The sequence below is a fragment of the Phoxinus phoxinus genome, assembly GCF_949152265.1.
Source record: "Phoxinus phoxinus genome assembly, chromosome: 9".
Taxonomy (NCBI): Eukaryota; Metazoa; Chordata; class Actinopteri; order Cypriniformes; family Leuciscidae; genus Phoxinus; species Phoxinus phoxinus.
Window position 1 is genome coordinate 33977474 of NC_136884.1, and position 14888 is coordinate 33992361.

A 14888-nucleotide genomic window follows, 5' to 3' on the forward strand; every position below is an offset into this window, starting at 1 on the left:
AGCGGGATAATGTATAGCGAGGCGGTTGTTATAGCGAATACAATCCAGCCTGTCGGGGTTGTATTCGCTATAACAACCACCACGCTATACATTATCCCTTACATATTATTATACAAATTGAGGAGAGATAGATACACAATTTTTTTGTGAAAATGTGATACTACTGTTGTAAATGTCCTATAGTGTTATAATTGTCTAGTTCTCCTTTCATAGTGTTGACAGATGATGACATCAAAGAGTTGCAGATTATAGCCCCTGGTGCTGCAGTACTGACAAGTCTAGAAAACAGTGATACAGACACAGCATCCGAAACTGATACAGAGGAACACTCAAACATACCCGAGCGCTTGACTGCTTTATTTGACTCAGGGAACTCTCACCACAAGAATTGCAGGTGAAAAGTGAGGACACATTTCACAGACTGAAGAATAAACTGCAACCTCATCAGTGTGAAAGACTGGAATTTGTCACACGACAACAGTCAAGCTCAAAGGATTGGCAAACCTACCGGGCTGGTCGAATTACAAGTACTAGGTTTTATCGTGTGGCTACAGCTGACAATATCAGCAACACCTACCTGAGTGAGATAATGCAGTACAACCACACACAGCTAAATGTCCCATCTGTTCTCTGGGGTAAGTCCATGGAAGAAACTGCAAGACAAGCCTACACGTCCCTTATGGTCGAAAACCATCAAGACTTCAGTGTAAGTTCCTGTGGCCTAATGCTGCTGCCTTCTGAGCCACACCTCGGATCATCACCAGATGGCATAGTAAGATGTACCTGTTGTGGCAAAGGTTTACTAGAAATTAAGTGTCCTTACAAATACCGTGATGGTCTTCAGGGAAGCGCAGAGGACAGGCAGTTTTGCCTGGACAAGTCTTTAAATTTGAAGAATTCACACCCATACTACTATCAAACCCAACTACATATGTTTGTAAGTGACGTCAGCTACTGTGACTTCGTGTTGTGGACGAGAAACGAGGTTATAGTGGAACGCATCCTTAAAAACGCAGAGTTTCTGCAGGAGAATTTGCCAAAGGCTCAACATGCCTTCATTTCAACTGTGTTGCCTGTGATCCTAACAAGAAGACATGACCCTTCCTTACGGGCACAGTCAGTCTGCAAAATCTGTGAAAGGCCAGATTTCGGGAAAATGATCAACTGTGCCAGATGTAATTGCCTCTTCCATTACAGCTGCGCACAGATCAAAAGGAAGTCAGCAACTTGGTTATGTAGAGAATGTCAAAACAACTGACTGTTTTCTTTGTCAATGGCAGAAGCCAATTGTTGACTAATGAACTACCGTTTCACTTATGTGTTTGTTGTATTTCTTTGTATACTTTGTTTATATTCAGATGCACTTGTAATTGTTACTTGTTTGTATACAGATGCACATCAATTTAAGACATGTACAATTCCATGTCATTATCCAGTAGCTTAAATAAAACAAGTGACAGTAAATTATGTGTTAAGATTTTCTTTATTGGAACATGTCCAGAAACAATGTTACATATTTTGACAAAATACAAACAAATGTATAAATTGTAAAATAGCATTAATCATTAAATATTTCAAATAAATGACTTATTTGGGAACTACACTTTTACAGAGGTTTGTTAGAGCACCGCACACAATCACTACATCATCTAGCATATCAACCTGAGACACAGGAATAACAGTTTGTAAAATCTTGAAGTTTTTCCACCGACCAATGACTCGTTCAACATGAATCCTAACCCGAGACAGTTGTCTGGATGTGTCTACTTCCAGTGCAGACAGTTGCTTTTTACCTTTAGTAAAATGAGGAATACGAAGAATGGCACCGCAAGCTGCAAGCTCATCCCGTATTAAAAATCCCCTATCAGCTAGAACCTCGTCCATAGGCTCCAACAGTTCCAGAAAACCTGACTCTTTGCTGATCTGTTTATCAGAAACCCGCCCACCCCACCCTGGAGACAAAAATGAAATTGCCCCAGCAGGTGTGATGGCAATCAAATATTTTAATGTATTGTTGTGTTTGTAATTAGACCAGGTCTGGGCCCTTGCAGTCAAATTACTAGGTCGAGCTATAAAAATTTCTGTGCAGTCTATTATGCAGCGGCATTTTTTGAAGTGACGTTTGAATGTTTTGGGCATATTAAGTATAGCTCCCTTATTTGGCCATTTAATTCATGGCTTGAGGACGACAGACATAACAGAGATCCAGCTCCGATTAATATTTGATACGGTGCTTGTTGTTACATGAAATCTATATGCCAGGTCAGTGTTACTGAGGCCCATCCTTAATTTCATCAAGACCATCAACAGTTGGTCCTCTAGAGGAAGGGCTTGGTGACTTATCTCAATACTGCCATCTAATTTTTTTAGGAGCCATTCGAAGATTACAGAGGTCAGTCCAGTGAAAAACAGTAATAGTCGAATGCTACTCTTAACATTGCTGTATGAAAATCTGGATTTCTTTAATTCATTCCTAAGTTCTTCATTCTCACTGCGTAATTTGAAACAGTCCTGCTGCAGGTTGATGTAGTCTTCCTGTAGTTGATGGTGTGTAAAGCAAAGATCATCATGTTCCCTTCTCGACACTGGGCAGTCCCCTTCAGCTTCCTCCTCATCTTGAACAGAAAACAAACAGACATACAGAAGTTCAGTGAAAAATGATGACCACTTTGGAGGGTGTAGCTTGTGGGACCACAGGGCTGATGTATTAGACTGCATTAGTTTTAGCTTTGCGTTAAAAAGATTATTCATACCACTGCAATGATCAATGGTACAGTCTTGTTCCATCTCAGCCATAGAAGAAGCAGGTTGCATGTCAGGGCGTTCATCTCTCTTCCTTTTCCTCTGATACCTAAAGGAAAACAAAAGGAACAATTAGTGCTGTGTGAAAACATTTAGTCATTGTCTAGTTAAACTAGGCCTGCACAATATTGCTTTAATTAAATTTAATTAATAATACTATACATGAACAGTGAATTAAAATGCTGTAAATGTAATCTTTTTAATGCAATATTATAGTATATCCTTGAGGCTTGCATATGCACTGACAAACATCAGACCAATATGAGTATATTGAGAGAGAGGGCTAGTGAGAGGAGTTCAAAGACATTTGGATAAGGATTAGACTAGGTGGTCTAAACTACTCCGCCAGTTTTCTGGACGTTGCTAGAGAAACAGACAAGCCTTATAGATATATCTTTTTTTTTTATTCATACCTTTCCATTTTTTGTCTTAGGTGCCTGGCTTTGTTTTTTGTACACAAACAAGGAGGGCACAAAGTCAGGACTACTGGAGTCAAGTGATGCCTCTCCTACAAAAAAAATAAAATAAAAAATACACCCATTAATGTAACGTTACTTGTAAATGTAAAGCTAGTCTGCGAAGTCTAGCATGACACAGGTCACAATTAATGCCAGATATCAAATTTCCCCTAACTATTAAATCAGTTTACAGAAAACAGTTGTTTACTTACTATGTCTAGAGTTAAGACATGGTAAGTAAGTTAACGGTTAAACAAATGTTGTTGTCACAAAGTTGGCGCTAGCCTGCGGCTAACTGATAGCTAGCAGCTGGACACAGGTCCATGATGACATTAAAAAAAAAAAAGATTAACCAGCATATCTTAACGTTATAGGCTAGTGTACAGAAAACTGTTAATGCAATCCAGGCTTTCGAGTTTAATCTAATAGAAAGGAATGATAAAGGATGACTTTACCTGATATGAAGTGAGCACTACAAACACCAGCCTCTTTAATCGTAGCATTGTCCCAGTCTGCCCGTTTAATTGCTTGCAGCCACAGAAGTCTTCTATTTTTTTGAAAAGGATGTGCTCCTGCAGGAATCCTGAAAAACTTGACTCCGCAACTGGTGCGATTTGCACAGTCCACGACACAACAAGTAGGCATTTTGACGAGAAATTATCTGGTTAACACACGGTGGAAGTACATGGAACGTTCTGACCCCGACATGCGCACTACGCACTTCTAATTTCCCTGTGACGTCAACCGTGAAGGGGTCTATTGGTTCAAAAAAAGGAAGTGTATAAACCACCATTTTGTTGAGATGATCATTTATGCTGACTCAAGACTGTTAAGGTGTGTCAAACTCAGTTCCTGGAGGGCCACAACCCTGCAGAGTTTAGTTTCTACCCTAATTAAACACACCTGATCCACCTAATCAAGGTCTTCAGGATTACTAGAAACTTCCAGGCAGGTGTTTTTGGAGCTGGTTGGAGCTAAACTATGCAGGACAGTGGTCAGTGGCCCTCCAGGACTGGAGTTTGACACATGTGTGTCTAACATATCAATCTTAATTTATGCAGTTGTGTTATTATAAATTGTATCTATGTACAATTTTTGGCCTTGATCAGTACTGTCCGGTTACCTCACAGTACACTCCACACGTGTCATTCACTCATATTTTTTGTATTTCAGAAAAACACCTTTTTGCTATATAGGGTATTATATTATAAATTAATTTATATTATATTATATTAAAAATAATAACTATAATAAATATATATTATACTATAATATAATTTAATGAAAATTATAAATGTTATAGGTAACAGATTTGTACAGGTATTAAATTTACTCTTTAGATCTCTGGATCATCATTAGAGGCTTAATTGTGCTAACTGTAAGGCTAGTTCACAGAATATTGAAATAGTCAATAACATAAATCCAGGGTGGAAACTTTATAGCAGAAATGTTTGAGCAAATGCATTCAGTAAACATGAGAATTCAATTTTATGAAACCTTTTATGGAACCTTAAAAAGTTCACATTTGGATTCAAGACACTCTTGATACTCAGCATGTTGTGAATAAGAATGATGTGAATGATCTTATGATGTGAATAATAAGGTTTAATGTAATCATATAGATCAGATTAGTGTTGTAATAGTGTATCTTGTTGAAAAATCACACAAAGGCTAAATATTTGGTGAAAAAAAAAACAGGTTTATTAAGAAAGGTACTATTACAATGAACATTCATATTATATGACTTCCGTAAATGCTCCTTTCAAGTGTTACAGATTCATTCTTCTTTGGCCTGGGAAAGAAGGAAGAGGCAAACATTAGTCTTATTAACAAAAATGTTCTTCACTTTACTTAATGAATAGAATACAGATGTGCAAATGTCATACAGAATATGTAACATCAGCAAAATGCAATTATTATAGTTCCATTACATCTGCTGAAATGTTCATGCATTTGGATAAACAAGTTGAATAAATAACGGAGAAAATAATAATCTACTTAGTCTGACCTTTCCAGAATCCCGGCTCTTAATTTTGAGCTTGTTGACCTGAGACTCAGAAATGTCAGCACGCTCCTCAGCCTCCTCAAGCTCATGCTGCACCTTCCTCAACTTGGACAGGTGAACATTGGCCTGCTCCTCCTAAAGGGTTTTTATATGGTTCATGTATCACGTTTCATCAAATTAGCATTCCAATATAAATAATTACAGTGTCAAAATGTTCTATTAGATTTTACATACCGCCTCTTCAGACTGCCTCTTGTAGACTTTAACCTTCAGCTGCAGTTTGTCAACCAAATCCTGGAGTCTGGTGATGTTCTTCTTGTCCTCGTCGGTCTTCAAAAAATACACATTTACAAAATTAAGCATTGATCCTTTACTAAAAATAGGCGTTGTCAGTACTACATACACTAGTATAGAGACTATTTTGTCTGAACAAACTTGAGGAATATGGTCATACCTGATAAGTGAGCTCTTTCACTCTCCTCTCATATTTGCGGACACCTTTAACAGCATCAGCTCCACGTCTCTGCTCAGCTTCAACTTCACCCTCAAGCTCACGGACCTAAAGAAAATATTATTTTTATTCAAACAAATCATAATATAACACTTTGCCCATATCATAACTATAAAGAGGCTTACTCTGGACTCCAACTTCTGGAGTTGTTTCTTTCCTCCTTTCATGGCCAGATTCTCAGCCTCATCCAGACGGTGCTGCAGGTCCTTCACTGTGACCTCCAGATTCTTCTTCATCCTCTCAAGGTGAGAACTGGTGTCCTGCTCCTTCTTCAGCTCTTCTGCCATCATTGCAGCCTTTTGCATTAATACAGAAAGTCATTAGATCTACATTTTGTAAGTACGTAAGCGTCTTATGAAACATTTGGCAGCTACTGTTGCTCACATCAGTGATGGCCTTCTTGGCCTTCTCCTCTGCATTTCTGGCTTCCTGTACAGTGTCCTCAACTTCACTCTGGACATGAACAAGGTCCGCCTCAAGCTTCTTTTTGGTGTTTATGAGACTTGTGTTCTACAAAATGGAAAGCAACAGTTTGAACATTTTGAATGATGCTCTCAATTCCCTTATTTTCAAAGAAACAATATGCCCTTACCTGAGAGTGCAGCAGCCCAACACGCTCACTGATATCCACCAGCTCTTGTTCAGCCACTTTGCGGCCTCTCTCTGTCTGCTCCAGAGCAGCTCTCAGCTCCTCAATCTCAGACTGCATCAGAGTGTTTCTGCGCTCCACCATGGCCACCTGCTCCTTCATGTCTTCCTGTCCTCTCAGGGCATCATCAAGGTGCAGTTGGGCATCCTGAACATAACAATAGCTTTAGAATGAGCTTTTGATGTGGTTTCTGCTAGGCTGTACTTACCATATGTTCGATTATTTAAACAAAAATATGAATACATCCCAAAGTCAGAAAATAATAATTCCTATGCATACCTTGAGTTGTCCCTGAATGTTCCTGAGCTGTTTCTGGGCCTCAGCAGCCTGGCGATTGGAGTGGCTCAGCTGAATCTCCATCTCATTAAGGTCTCCCTCCATCTTCTTCTTGATTCTCAGGGCATCATTCCTGCTCCTGATTTCAGAGTCCAACGTGCCCTGCATGGATTCAATGACTCTCTGGCTGTTCCTCTTGATCTGCTCCATCTCCTCATCCTTCTCTGCAATCTTCCTGTCAATCTCTCCCTTGATCTGGTTTAGCTCAAGCTGGACACGAAGAATCTTGGACTCCTCATGCTCCAGTGTACCCTATGACAAATAAAGCAAACATTTAAATATAAAAATGAAAATACACACAGTGTATTGATGAATACAACAACACAGTATGATGGTTCTAGCAAGAACTCCATATTGATCTCCAGATACTCACTTCAGCCTCTTCCAGGGCAGTCTGAATCTCTGACTTCTCAGTCTCCACTGTCTTCTTGGCCTTTTCCAGCTCATGGATGATCTTACCAGTCTCACCTAACTGCTCTGTCAGATCTGAAATTTCCTCTATAGAGAGAAAAACATATAATATTTATCATAATGCACATTCATTAATCATATGTGCTTCCTTTTTAATGCTCACTGTGAATTAGAACATTTAAAGGGATAGTTCACCCATAAATGTAAATGTTATCATTAATTAATTACTCACCCTCATCTTTGGAACACAAATGAAGATCTTTTTGATGACATTTGAAGCTTTCTGTCCCTCCATAGACAGCTATACAATTGATTATTTGACGCTTCAAAAAGGTTACAAAGAGTTACAAACTAATCCATATGAATTGAGCTCTAAGATTTCATCAAAAAGATCTTAATTTGTGTTCTGAAGATGAACAAACGTCTCAAGAGTTTGGAACGATGAGGGTCAGTATTTAGTAAAATAATTTCCATTTTGGGTGAACAATCCCATTAAGTTTTTTCTAATTTAACGGTTTCATTCTTACGCTGCAGATTCTTGTTCTCTCTCTTGAGGGTCTCCAGGTGATCCAGACTCTCCTCATAGGAGTTCTTCATCTTGAACAGTTCAGTGCTGAGGGAACGAGCCTCTTTCTGAGCACCTTCCAGCTCTGCCTGACCTTCCTCATATTTCTGCTTCCATTCTGCCAGGACCTTTAGTGGAGATATTTTAGGACAGAGTTTGTTTAAAAATGTTGAACAAAGCCCATTTTAGCAATACTTTACTAAGAGAATATAATATGACTAAAACGGTTTACCTTGTCGAAGTTCTTCTGCTTCTTGTCAAGGTTGGCAGCCAAACCATTGGCTCTCTCCACATCAATCATGAGGTCCTCCACCTCACCCTGGAGTCTCTGTTTGGTCTTCTCCAGAGATGCACATTTGGAGTTCACTGCCTCAACTTGTTCCTCTGCGTCTTGCAGACGCTGAGCCAGCTTCTTCCTGTTAAGTAATACACATTATTTTGAATTCTAATCTATAAAATAGCTGTGAGAATTGGGAATATTATACAATAATATACATACTTGGACTCTTCAAGCTCCTCAGTGCGCTGGATGGCATCAGTTTCATATTTGGTTCTCCACTGAGCAACCTCACTGTTGGCCTTTGACATTCCCCGCTGCAGCTCAGCCTTTGCCTCCTGCTCTTCCTCAAACTGCTCACGGAGCAGGTCGCAGTCATGACGGGCTGATTGCACAGCATGGGCCAGTGCGTTCTTAGCCTAAGGGACAGAGTCGCATAATATTAGCCTGTCTCTACAGTAAAGTAATTGACAAGTATGTGCATTAATTGATTATGCTTTGTTACCTTAATCTCCTCTTCAATATGCCTCTTAAGCTCCTCAATTTGCTGAGTGGAAGCTTGTTTGCCTCTGGTGAGCTGAGAAACCAGAGCCTCCTTCTCCTCCAGCTGACGGCTAAACTCACCTGAATAGATTTAGATTCACTGTCAGACTTTTCTATGTCTCTAATAGTTTATTTCAAAACAAATGGATGTAAGATTTTATCAGTATTACAGTCAGAAATGTACAGCTGAATAATCATAATACACTATTATTTTTGATTAATTATTGTTAATAATTATAATTGATTATTGTTGATAATTATTGTTAATTATTGACATTAATTACTTTTAATATAATATTAATTTGTTCATGAGTTACCATTTTCAGTTTGAAATCTTGCTCTTTGAGTACTGAGATCATTTAACTGACGAATGTTCTCGTCATTTTTGGACTTAATTTCACTAAGTTGGTCCTCAAGTGTGCGGCACATCTTCTCAAGATTGCCCTGCAAATACAAAAGCCATTAGATATTTGAAAGAACTTCAAGACTTGTTGTATGTTACCTGTGCTGGCAAAAGGAGTCACAATGAGCACATTTTCAAAAATGAGTTATTGTTATTTACTTTTATTGTTATTAAAGAAGGATCCAAAACAAAAATCACCTAGCAACCATACCTTAAAATTCCTGGTAATACCACCAAATTTGGCACACACCAAATCAAAAGCAAATATATATAGGAAAAAATATATATTACTTTTTTTTCCATGATACCACAATTGTTTGATTACAATTAATGAGACAGCAGCCTGTATATTGAGACCTACTGTAATGCACGTATCTAATATAATTTTATATATCTGATGTTTTCCCCCAACAGTTAACCTAACGTGCACTAAAGGCATAACAGATAATGTTTGCGTGAATATTCGCCAAGATATTTTTAAATACTGCAATTCTGTGTACATGTGTATATCGGGATTCCGTGCTGTCTTTGTGCTTTGTGTTGATCTGTCAGTCAGTGTGAGTAAGATCGTTTTGTTTACATTATGAGTTTAAAAATCATATTTCATTGGTTCATACTTATGCCATCGAGAATTCACGATGGATATTAAAACTTGTGCTGAGGGGAAGCACCAGTTGAGAAGCGAGCAAAGAAGAATGGCATTTTTTCATGGAGTATTAAAACAAAGGAGAGATTTAGGAAGGTACACCTCTCAGAAAACGTAAAAATAAAGATGATTTTAGATGTTTACTTATTACTACTTGGAGCATTGGGATTGCTAGAAGAGGCCTTAATGAACTAATTTTTGTGAATAAAAAATTAAATTCGACTAAAATGTACATTTGCCTGTAGCTTGTAATTAACACGTGCATTCCGACTAATTTTGCCAGCATGGATCACATATATTCTTTAGAATTTTTCCCAACCTTTGCTTTGGCAACAGCTTCCATGTTGCTGGAAAGATCATCAATCTCCATCTTGAATTCGCTCTTCTCTTTCTCAAGCTTCTGCTTGACACGCTGCAGGTTGTCGATTTGCTCTCCCAGCTCGGCCACACTGTCTGCCTGCTTCTTGCGGAGGGCAGCAGCAGTAGATTCATGCTGGAGGGTGGACTCTTCAAGATCACGACGTAGCTTCTGGAATTCAGCTTCACGCTTCTTATTCATCTCGATCTGAGCAGAAGTGGCTCCTCCAGCCTCCTCAAGCCTCTCACTGATCTCCTCAAGTTCCCTGGAGAGATCAGCTCTCTGCTTCTCAACCTTGGCACGAGCAGCGCGCTCAGCCTCGATCTCTTCCTCCAGTTCCTCAATGCGGGCCTATGGTGGAAAGTAGTTAATTCGATTTTTGGTGATCTGCATTTGATCATAATGATGTAATGTTTGAAAAAATCTCAAAATACCTGAAGCTCCTTGATCTTCTTCTGGAGTTGAGCACCCAGAGATTGTTCATCTTCTATCTTGCTAAGCAGCTGGCTTGTTTCAAAGTCTTTCCTGTTGGCGTTCAACAATAAGTAGTTGTTAAAAAAACAAAAAAAAAACATAACACAACAACAACATTTTTAAAAAATAAAAGAAATCCAAGATTTCCTGCTTTAATTACTTTTTTATTTTCTCATCAGATTGCTGCTTGTCATTTTCCAGGTCCATGACGGACTCTTGGGATAATTTCAGGTCTCCTTCAAGCTTTCTCTTAGCTCTCTCCAGGTCCATGCGGAGCTTCTTCTCTTGTTCAAGGGAACCCTCAAGCTACAGGACAATGATTTATAAAATATGTCTTAACAGCAGAAAACAGTTGAATTGATGAATTAATATACTTAGTTTACATAATCAACTCACATCATCAACTTGCTGCTCAAGCTTTGTCTTGGATTTGGTCAGGGTGTTGACTTTGTCCTCCTCGGCCTGAAGATCATCCAGTGTCTGCTGATGTGCCTCTTGGAGGGCTTTCTTCTCCTTCGTAAGCTTAGCAATGCTTTCATCCTGAGCTGACATTTCCTCAGTCAAGTTCTTGACCTGTATGATTTTTTGTTTCAAATAAGCTTAAATATTACAATTCATTTTCTATATCAATTCATAAGACAGAGATTAAATCTAATCTTAAACCAACTCAATCTCTAACCTTATTCTCAGTGGCATGTTTCTCCTTCTCCACTTTAGCCAAAGTGAGCTCCAGGTCATCAATGTCTTTCTTCAGCTCAGAGCACTCATCCTCCAGTTTCCTCTTCTTGGCTGTCAGTTCAGCATTGATTTCTTCCTCATCCTCCAGTCTCTCAGTTGTCTCCTTGAGTTTAGCTTCAAGCTGGATTTTGCTTTTAATCAGACCCTCACACCTCTCCTCAGCATCTGAGAGACCCTCAGATTCCTGTTAGTAAAATAGATTGCTATTTCATTGGAAACAACCTCGCTCATTTTTAATGAAGCCAAAATTCAGTTAATTATAAAATATACTCACAGATGCTACTTGCAGCTGCAGATCATTTTTTTCTTGCAGCAGTGCTATCATCTTCTCTTCAAGCTCCTTCTTTTTGGCTTCAGCCTTAACCAAAGCCTCTTTGCATTTTGTAAAGTCCTCTTTCATGGTTGCCAGCTCCTTCTCAGTCTCTGCACTCTGAAGCAGAGGCTTAATCTTGTAATAAACCTTCATCCATGGCCAGTGTTTGACATTCATGAATGAACGGACGTTGTATTGGATGGTGTAAATCGCCTCCCTGTGAATAATTCATCATTAAATGGCATAATCATCAAGTTTGCACAGTTATCATTGATGTCATCTTTACTCATGACAATAATCACCTCCTCTCCATCATTTTCACAAACTCCGTCCTCATCAGGAAACCACGACAGAGAGCCTGAGTCATCGTGACCAGAGTAGCCAGTTTCTCATCTCGCATCTCCTCAAGAAGACCCAGAAGACCAGCTTTGAAGAACACCTGAATTAATGTAAAACAGTCAATCAAAATATATTGATTTAAACTGTCTAAGCTAAATGACCATGATCACTGAATCTTTGAAATTTGTAAAGCTAAATATGAACCTTCGTATGTCCAAATCTGTAGTCGTCATGATTAACGTCAATGGATCCCAGGAGTTTCTCACTGGCCTTCTTGTTATCCATAAACTGTCCCTCTGGGATAACAGCGGCATTCAGCACCTTGTATCTGTGGAAAATTTATCAAAATAATTCATATCTTTTAATTAGGAGCCTCACCGGAAATGTTGTTTTCATGGGGTCCCATTTACCTCTGCTTAAAGTCACCATATTGGATTCTGCTGGGAAAGCCCTTTGTGCAAATTCTGATACCCTCCAGGACACCGTTACACCTCAGCTGGTGGATAACCAGGAAGTTCTGCATGAGACCTATAATGAACAGTTTACACTTCATCATATATATTGAGAACCAAAATATCTGTATGTTTAAAAAACAAAACAAAAAAACTTTACCTGGAGTCTTGGACTCATTAGGAATTAGGCAACGCACAAAGTGAGGGTGAGTGGCCCTTAAGTTGGTCATGAGTTTGCCCAAGTTCTCCTGTGGAGAATAGAAAAAGGTTGGCATGCTTTGTATATCTTTTTTTCTCAAATAAAGCAATATTGCTGTGATCTCTATACATACCCTAAACTGGGAGGACACAGTCTGCATGGAGCCACCCTTCTTCTTGCCTCCCTTTTTAGTAGCATCTATTGAGATAAACATACAAAGGAACATGTATAAATGCAAAAACAAGAAAGAAAGTTCAAAACTGAATCAAAGTTTTGTTAAATAGATGTTTTCTTTACCCTCAACAACAGGTGGGTAGAGAGTAGCCAGCAGTTTGACAGAAGACTTCTGGTACAGCTGCACAACAGAATCATTCAGTGGATCCTTGTTCTTTTCCAACCAGCCAGTGACATTGTAGTCCACAGTTCCAGCGTAGTGAACCAGGGAGAAGTGGGCTTCAGCCTTGCCTTTGGCAGGCTTTGGTTTCTCGAAAGCTTTGGTCTTGCCAAGATGCTGATCATATAGCTTGTTCTTGAAGGAAGCATCTGAAGCTTTGGGGAACATGCACTCCTCTTCAAGGATGGAGAAGATACCCATGGGCTGTTTATAAGAGAATGTTGTTTATTATCAAAAATAGGAGATTTTGAGAATAGGATCAATGGAAATTAATAAATTCATAAACAATTGATAACCTTCTCGATGAGCTCAATGCAAGCAGCCAAGTCCATGCCGAAGTCAATGAAGTCCCAAACAATGCCCTCCTTCTTGTACTCCTCTTGCTCCAGCACAAACATGGTGTGGTTGAAAAACTGTTGCAGTTTCTCATTGGTGAAGTTGATGCACAGCTGCTCCATGCTGTTGTACTGGAGGACAAAAAATGACAGAAACATTTACTACCTTCTGAATATCATTCATTTTGACATAAAAAGAGATAAAATAATCATTCTTACATCAAAGATCTCAAAGCCAGCAATATCCAGCACGCCAATGTAGAAATTTCTTTGTTGTTTTGTGTCCAACATCTGGTTGATACGAATGACCATCCACAAGAACATCCTCTCATAGATAGATTTGGCCAAGGCGCTAACAGAGTTGTACACCTGTAAGTAGAATGAGTGGACATTTTATTCTGCTTCTGCAATAATTAGCCAGAATTTTAGGTTAAACACATGGCATGCTGGAAATGTTACTATACCTGTGGCACGGTCTGGCCTTTGGTCACATACTCATTTCCAACCTTAACTCTGGGGAAGCACAAAGCCTTCAGCATATCAGAAGAGTTCAAACCCAGAAGGTAGGCGATTTTGTCAGACTCTGTTGAATACATTTTAAAATAAATTATCTTTGCTCTATAGAGTCTTTTGTGTTAAATTTCAATAAATCAGGCACTAGGTACTTTACATTTTATTTTCAGATTTATTGATATGCATGCAACTTCTAGTTTAAATTTACACTAAACCTTTTATACACAGTTTCTGTGGTTTATCAGCAAAGTCGATCCAACGATTACTATTTTAAAGCCAAGTCTCACCCTCTGTGCCATCAGGCTCAGCCTGCTCCTCACGCTGCTTCTGCTTGAACTTCAAGTTACCATGATGAAGCACAGCTCCAGTGAACTTGTAGATGCCCACTTTATCTTCACTTGTGAAACCAAGAATGTCAATAGCTTCCTGTAAATTACAGAGAATAATAAAATATATGATTTGCCATATTTAAATAGAATATGTCAATATTCATATAGCAATGACTCACATCAGTAGCATCCAGCTCAACTTTATCATCAATGCTGGCCACTGTGATCTGACCCTGACTGCACATGGGGAAGTCATAGGGGTTGGTGGTGATGAGCGTCATTTCTGTAAAATACACAGCATATATGAAAAAGCATCTCGCAATATTATCTGAAACATTTAATGAAATATGTGCACCTACCAACAATCTCAGGCTTATGGTTGGTCATCATTTGGTAGAAGATGTGGTAGCCTCTCTCATCTGGAAGCTGGAATGACACTCTAGACTTCTCCAGCAGATCTGTTGAGAGAATGTACTTGAGTCACAATCATCTGAAGAGTGACAGATAAAGACAAATGTTGAGGATGGTTCAATGAAATCATGTCCACCTACATGTCTCAATGTCAGCACTAGCCAGTTTTCCAGTTGTGCCGAAATGAATTCTGATGAATTTTCCCTGTTTAAATCATAATAGTATAATACATAAATAATAATTATTATAATCTCTTTATAGAAAACTCTGTACAGTCAAATTTAACACAACTGTACTGTAAATAAACAGTGGTTAACTTACAAAACGAGAGGAGTTGTCATTTCTCACAGTCTTGGCATTACCATAAGACTCAAGCAGAGGGTTGGCAGCAATGATCTGGTCCTCAAGAGAGCCCTGTGATGTTTGA

At 38.9% G+C, this 14888-nt stretch overlaps 2 protein-coding genes across 6 annotated transcripts in view; both read right to left on the reverse strand.

The window, feature by feature from the left end:
• Positions 1-522: 522 nt before the first annotated feature.
• LOC307004725 (uncharacterized protein) lies at positions 523-4940 on the reverse strand. The gene is made up of 4 exons (XM_079624143.1): positions 3716-4940; positions 3216-3310; positions 2754-2851; positions 523-2615 (listed from the first exon to the last, which is right to left on the reverse strand). The coding sequence occupies exons 1-4, from the start codon at positions 3761-3763 to the stop codon at positions 2173-2175; spliced, it is 684 nt and encodes a 227-aa protein (XP_079480269.1). The 5' UTR covers positions 3764-4940; the 3' UTR covers positions 523-2172.
• Positions 4941-4948: 8 nt separating this feature from the next.
• LOC307004693 (myosin heavy chain, fast skeletal muscle-like) overlaps positions 4949-14888 on the reverse strand; it is a 40010-nt gene continuing 30070 nt past the window's right edge. For all 5 annotated transcript variants that reach the window (XM_079624089.1, XM_079624088.1, XM_079624091.1 and 2 more), the window contains 34 exons: positions 14783-14875; positions 14602-14665; positions 14410-14508; positions 14230-14333; positions 14009-14147; positions 13673-13791; positions 13428-13577; positions 13170-13340; positions 12777-13077; positions 12613-12677; positions 12441-12528; positions 12239-12356; positions 12033-12156; positions 11792-11928; positions 11451-11706; positions 11118-11360; positions 10835-11011; positions 10599-10744; positions 10399-10489; positions 9926-10315; positions 8875-9001; positions 8520-8638; positions 8237-8433; positions 7970-8153; positions 7700-7865; positions 7135-7259; positions 6705-7013; positions 6369-6572; positions 6161-6286; positions 5902-6072; positions 5720-5824; positions 5500-5595; positions 5269-5400; positions 4949-5052 (listed from right to left, as the gene is read on the reverse strand). In XM_079624089.1, the coding sequence (XP_079480215.1) occupies positions 5038-5052; positions 5269-5400; positions 5500-5595; positions 5720-5824; positions 5902-6072; positions 6161-6286; positions 6369-6572; positions 6705-7013; positions 7135-7259; positions 7700-7865; positions 7970-8153; positions 8237-8433; positions 8520-8638; positions 8875-9001; positions 9926-10315; positions 10399-10489; positions 10599-10744; positions 10835-11011; positions 11118-11360; positions 11451-11706; positions 11792-11928; positions 12033-12156; positions 12239-12356; positions 12441-12528; positions 12613-12677; positions 12777-13077; positions 13170-13340; positions 13428-13577; positions 13673-13791; positions 14009-14147; positions 14230-14333; positions 14410-14508; positions 14602-14665; positions 14783-14875 (5151 nt within the window). In that variant the 3' untranslated portion in view covers positions 4949-5037. The remainder of the gene's footprint in view (positions 5053-5268; positions 5401-5499; positions 5596-5719; positions 5825-5901; positions 6073-6160; positions 6287-6368; positions 6573-6704; positions 7014-7134; positions 7260-7699; positions 7866-7969; positions 8154-8236; positions 8434-8519; positions 8639-8874; positions 9002-9925; positions 10316-10398; positions 10490-10598; positions 10745-10834; positions 11012-11117; positions 11361-11450; positions 11707-11791; positions 11929-12032; positions 12157-12238; positions 12357-12440; positions 12529-12612; positions 12678-12776; positions 13078-13169; positions 13341-13427; positions 13578-13672; positions 13792-14008; positions 14148-14229; positions 14334-14409; positions 14509-14601; positions 14666-14782; positions 14876-14888) is intronic.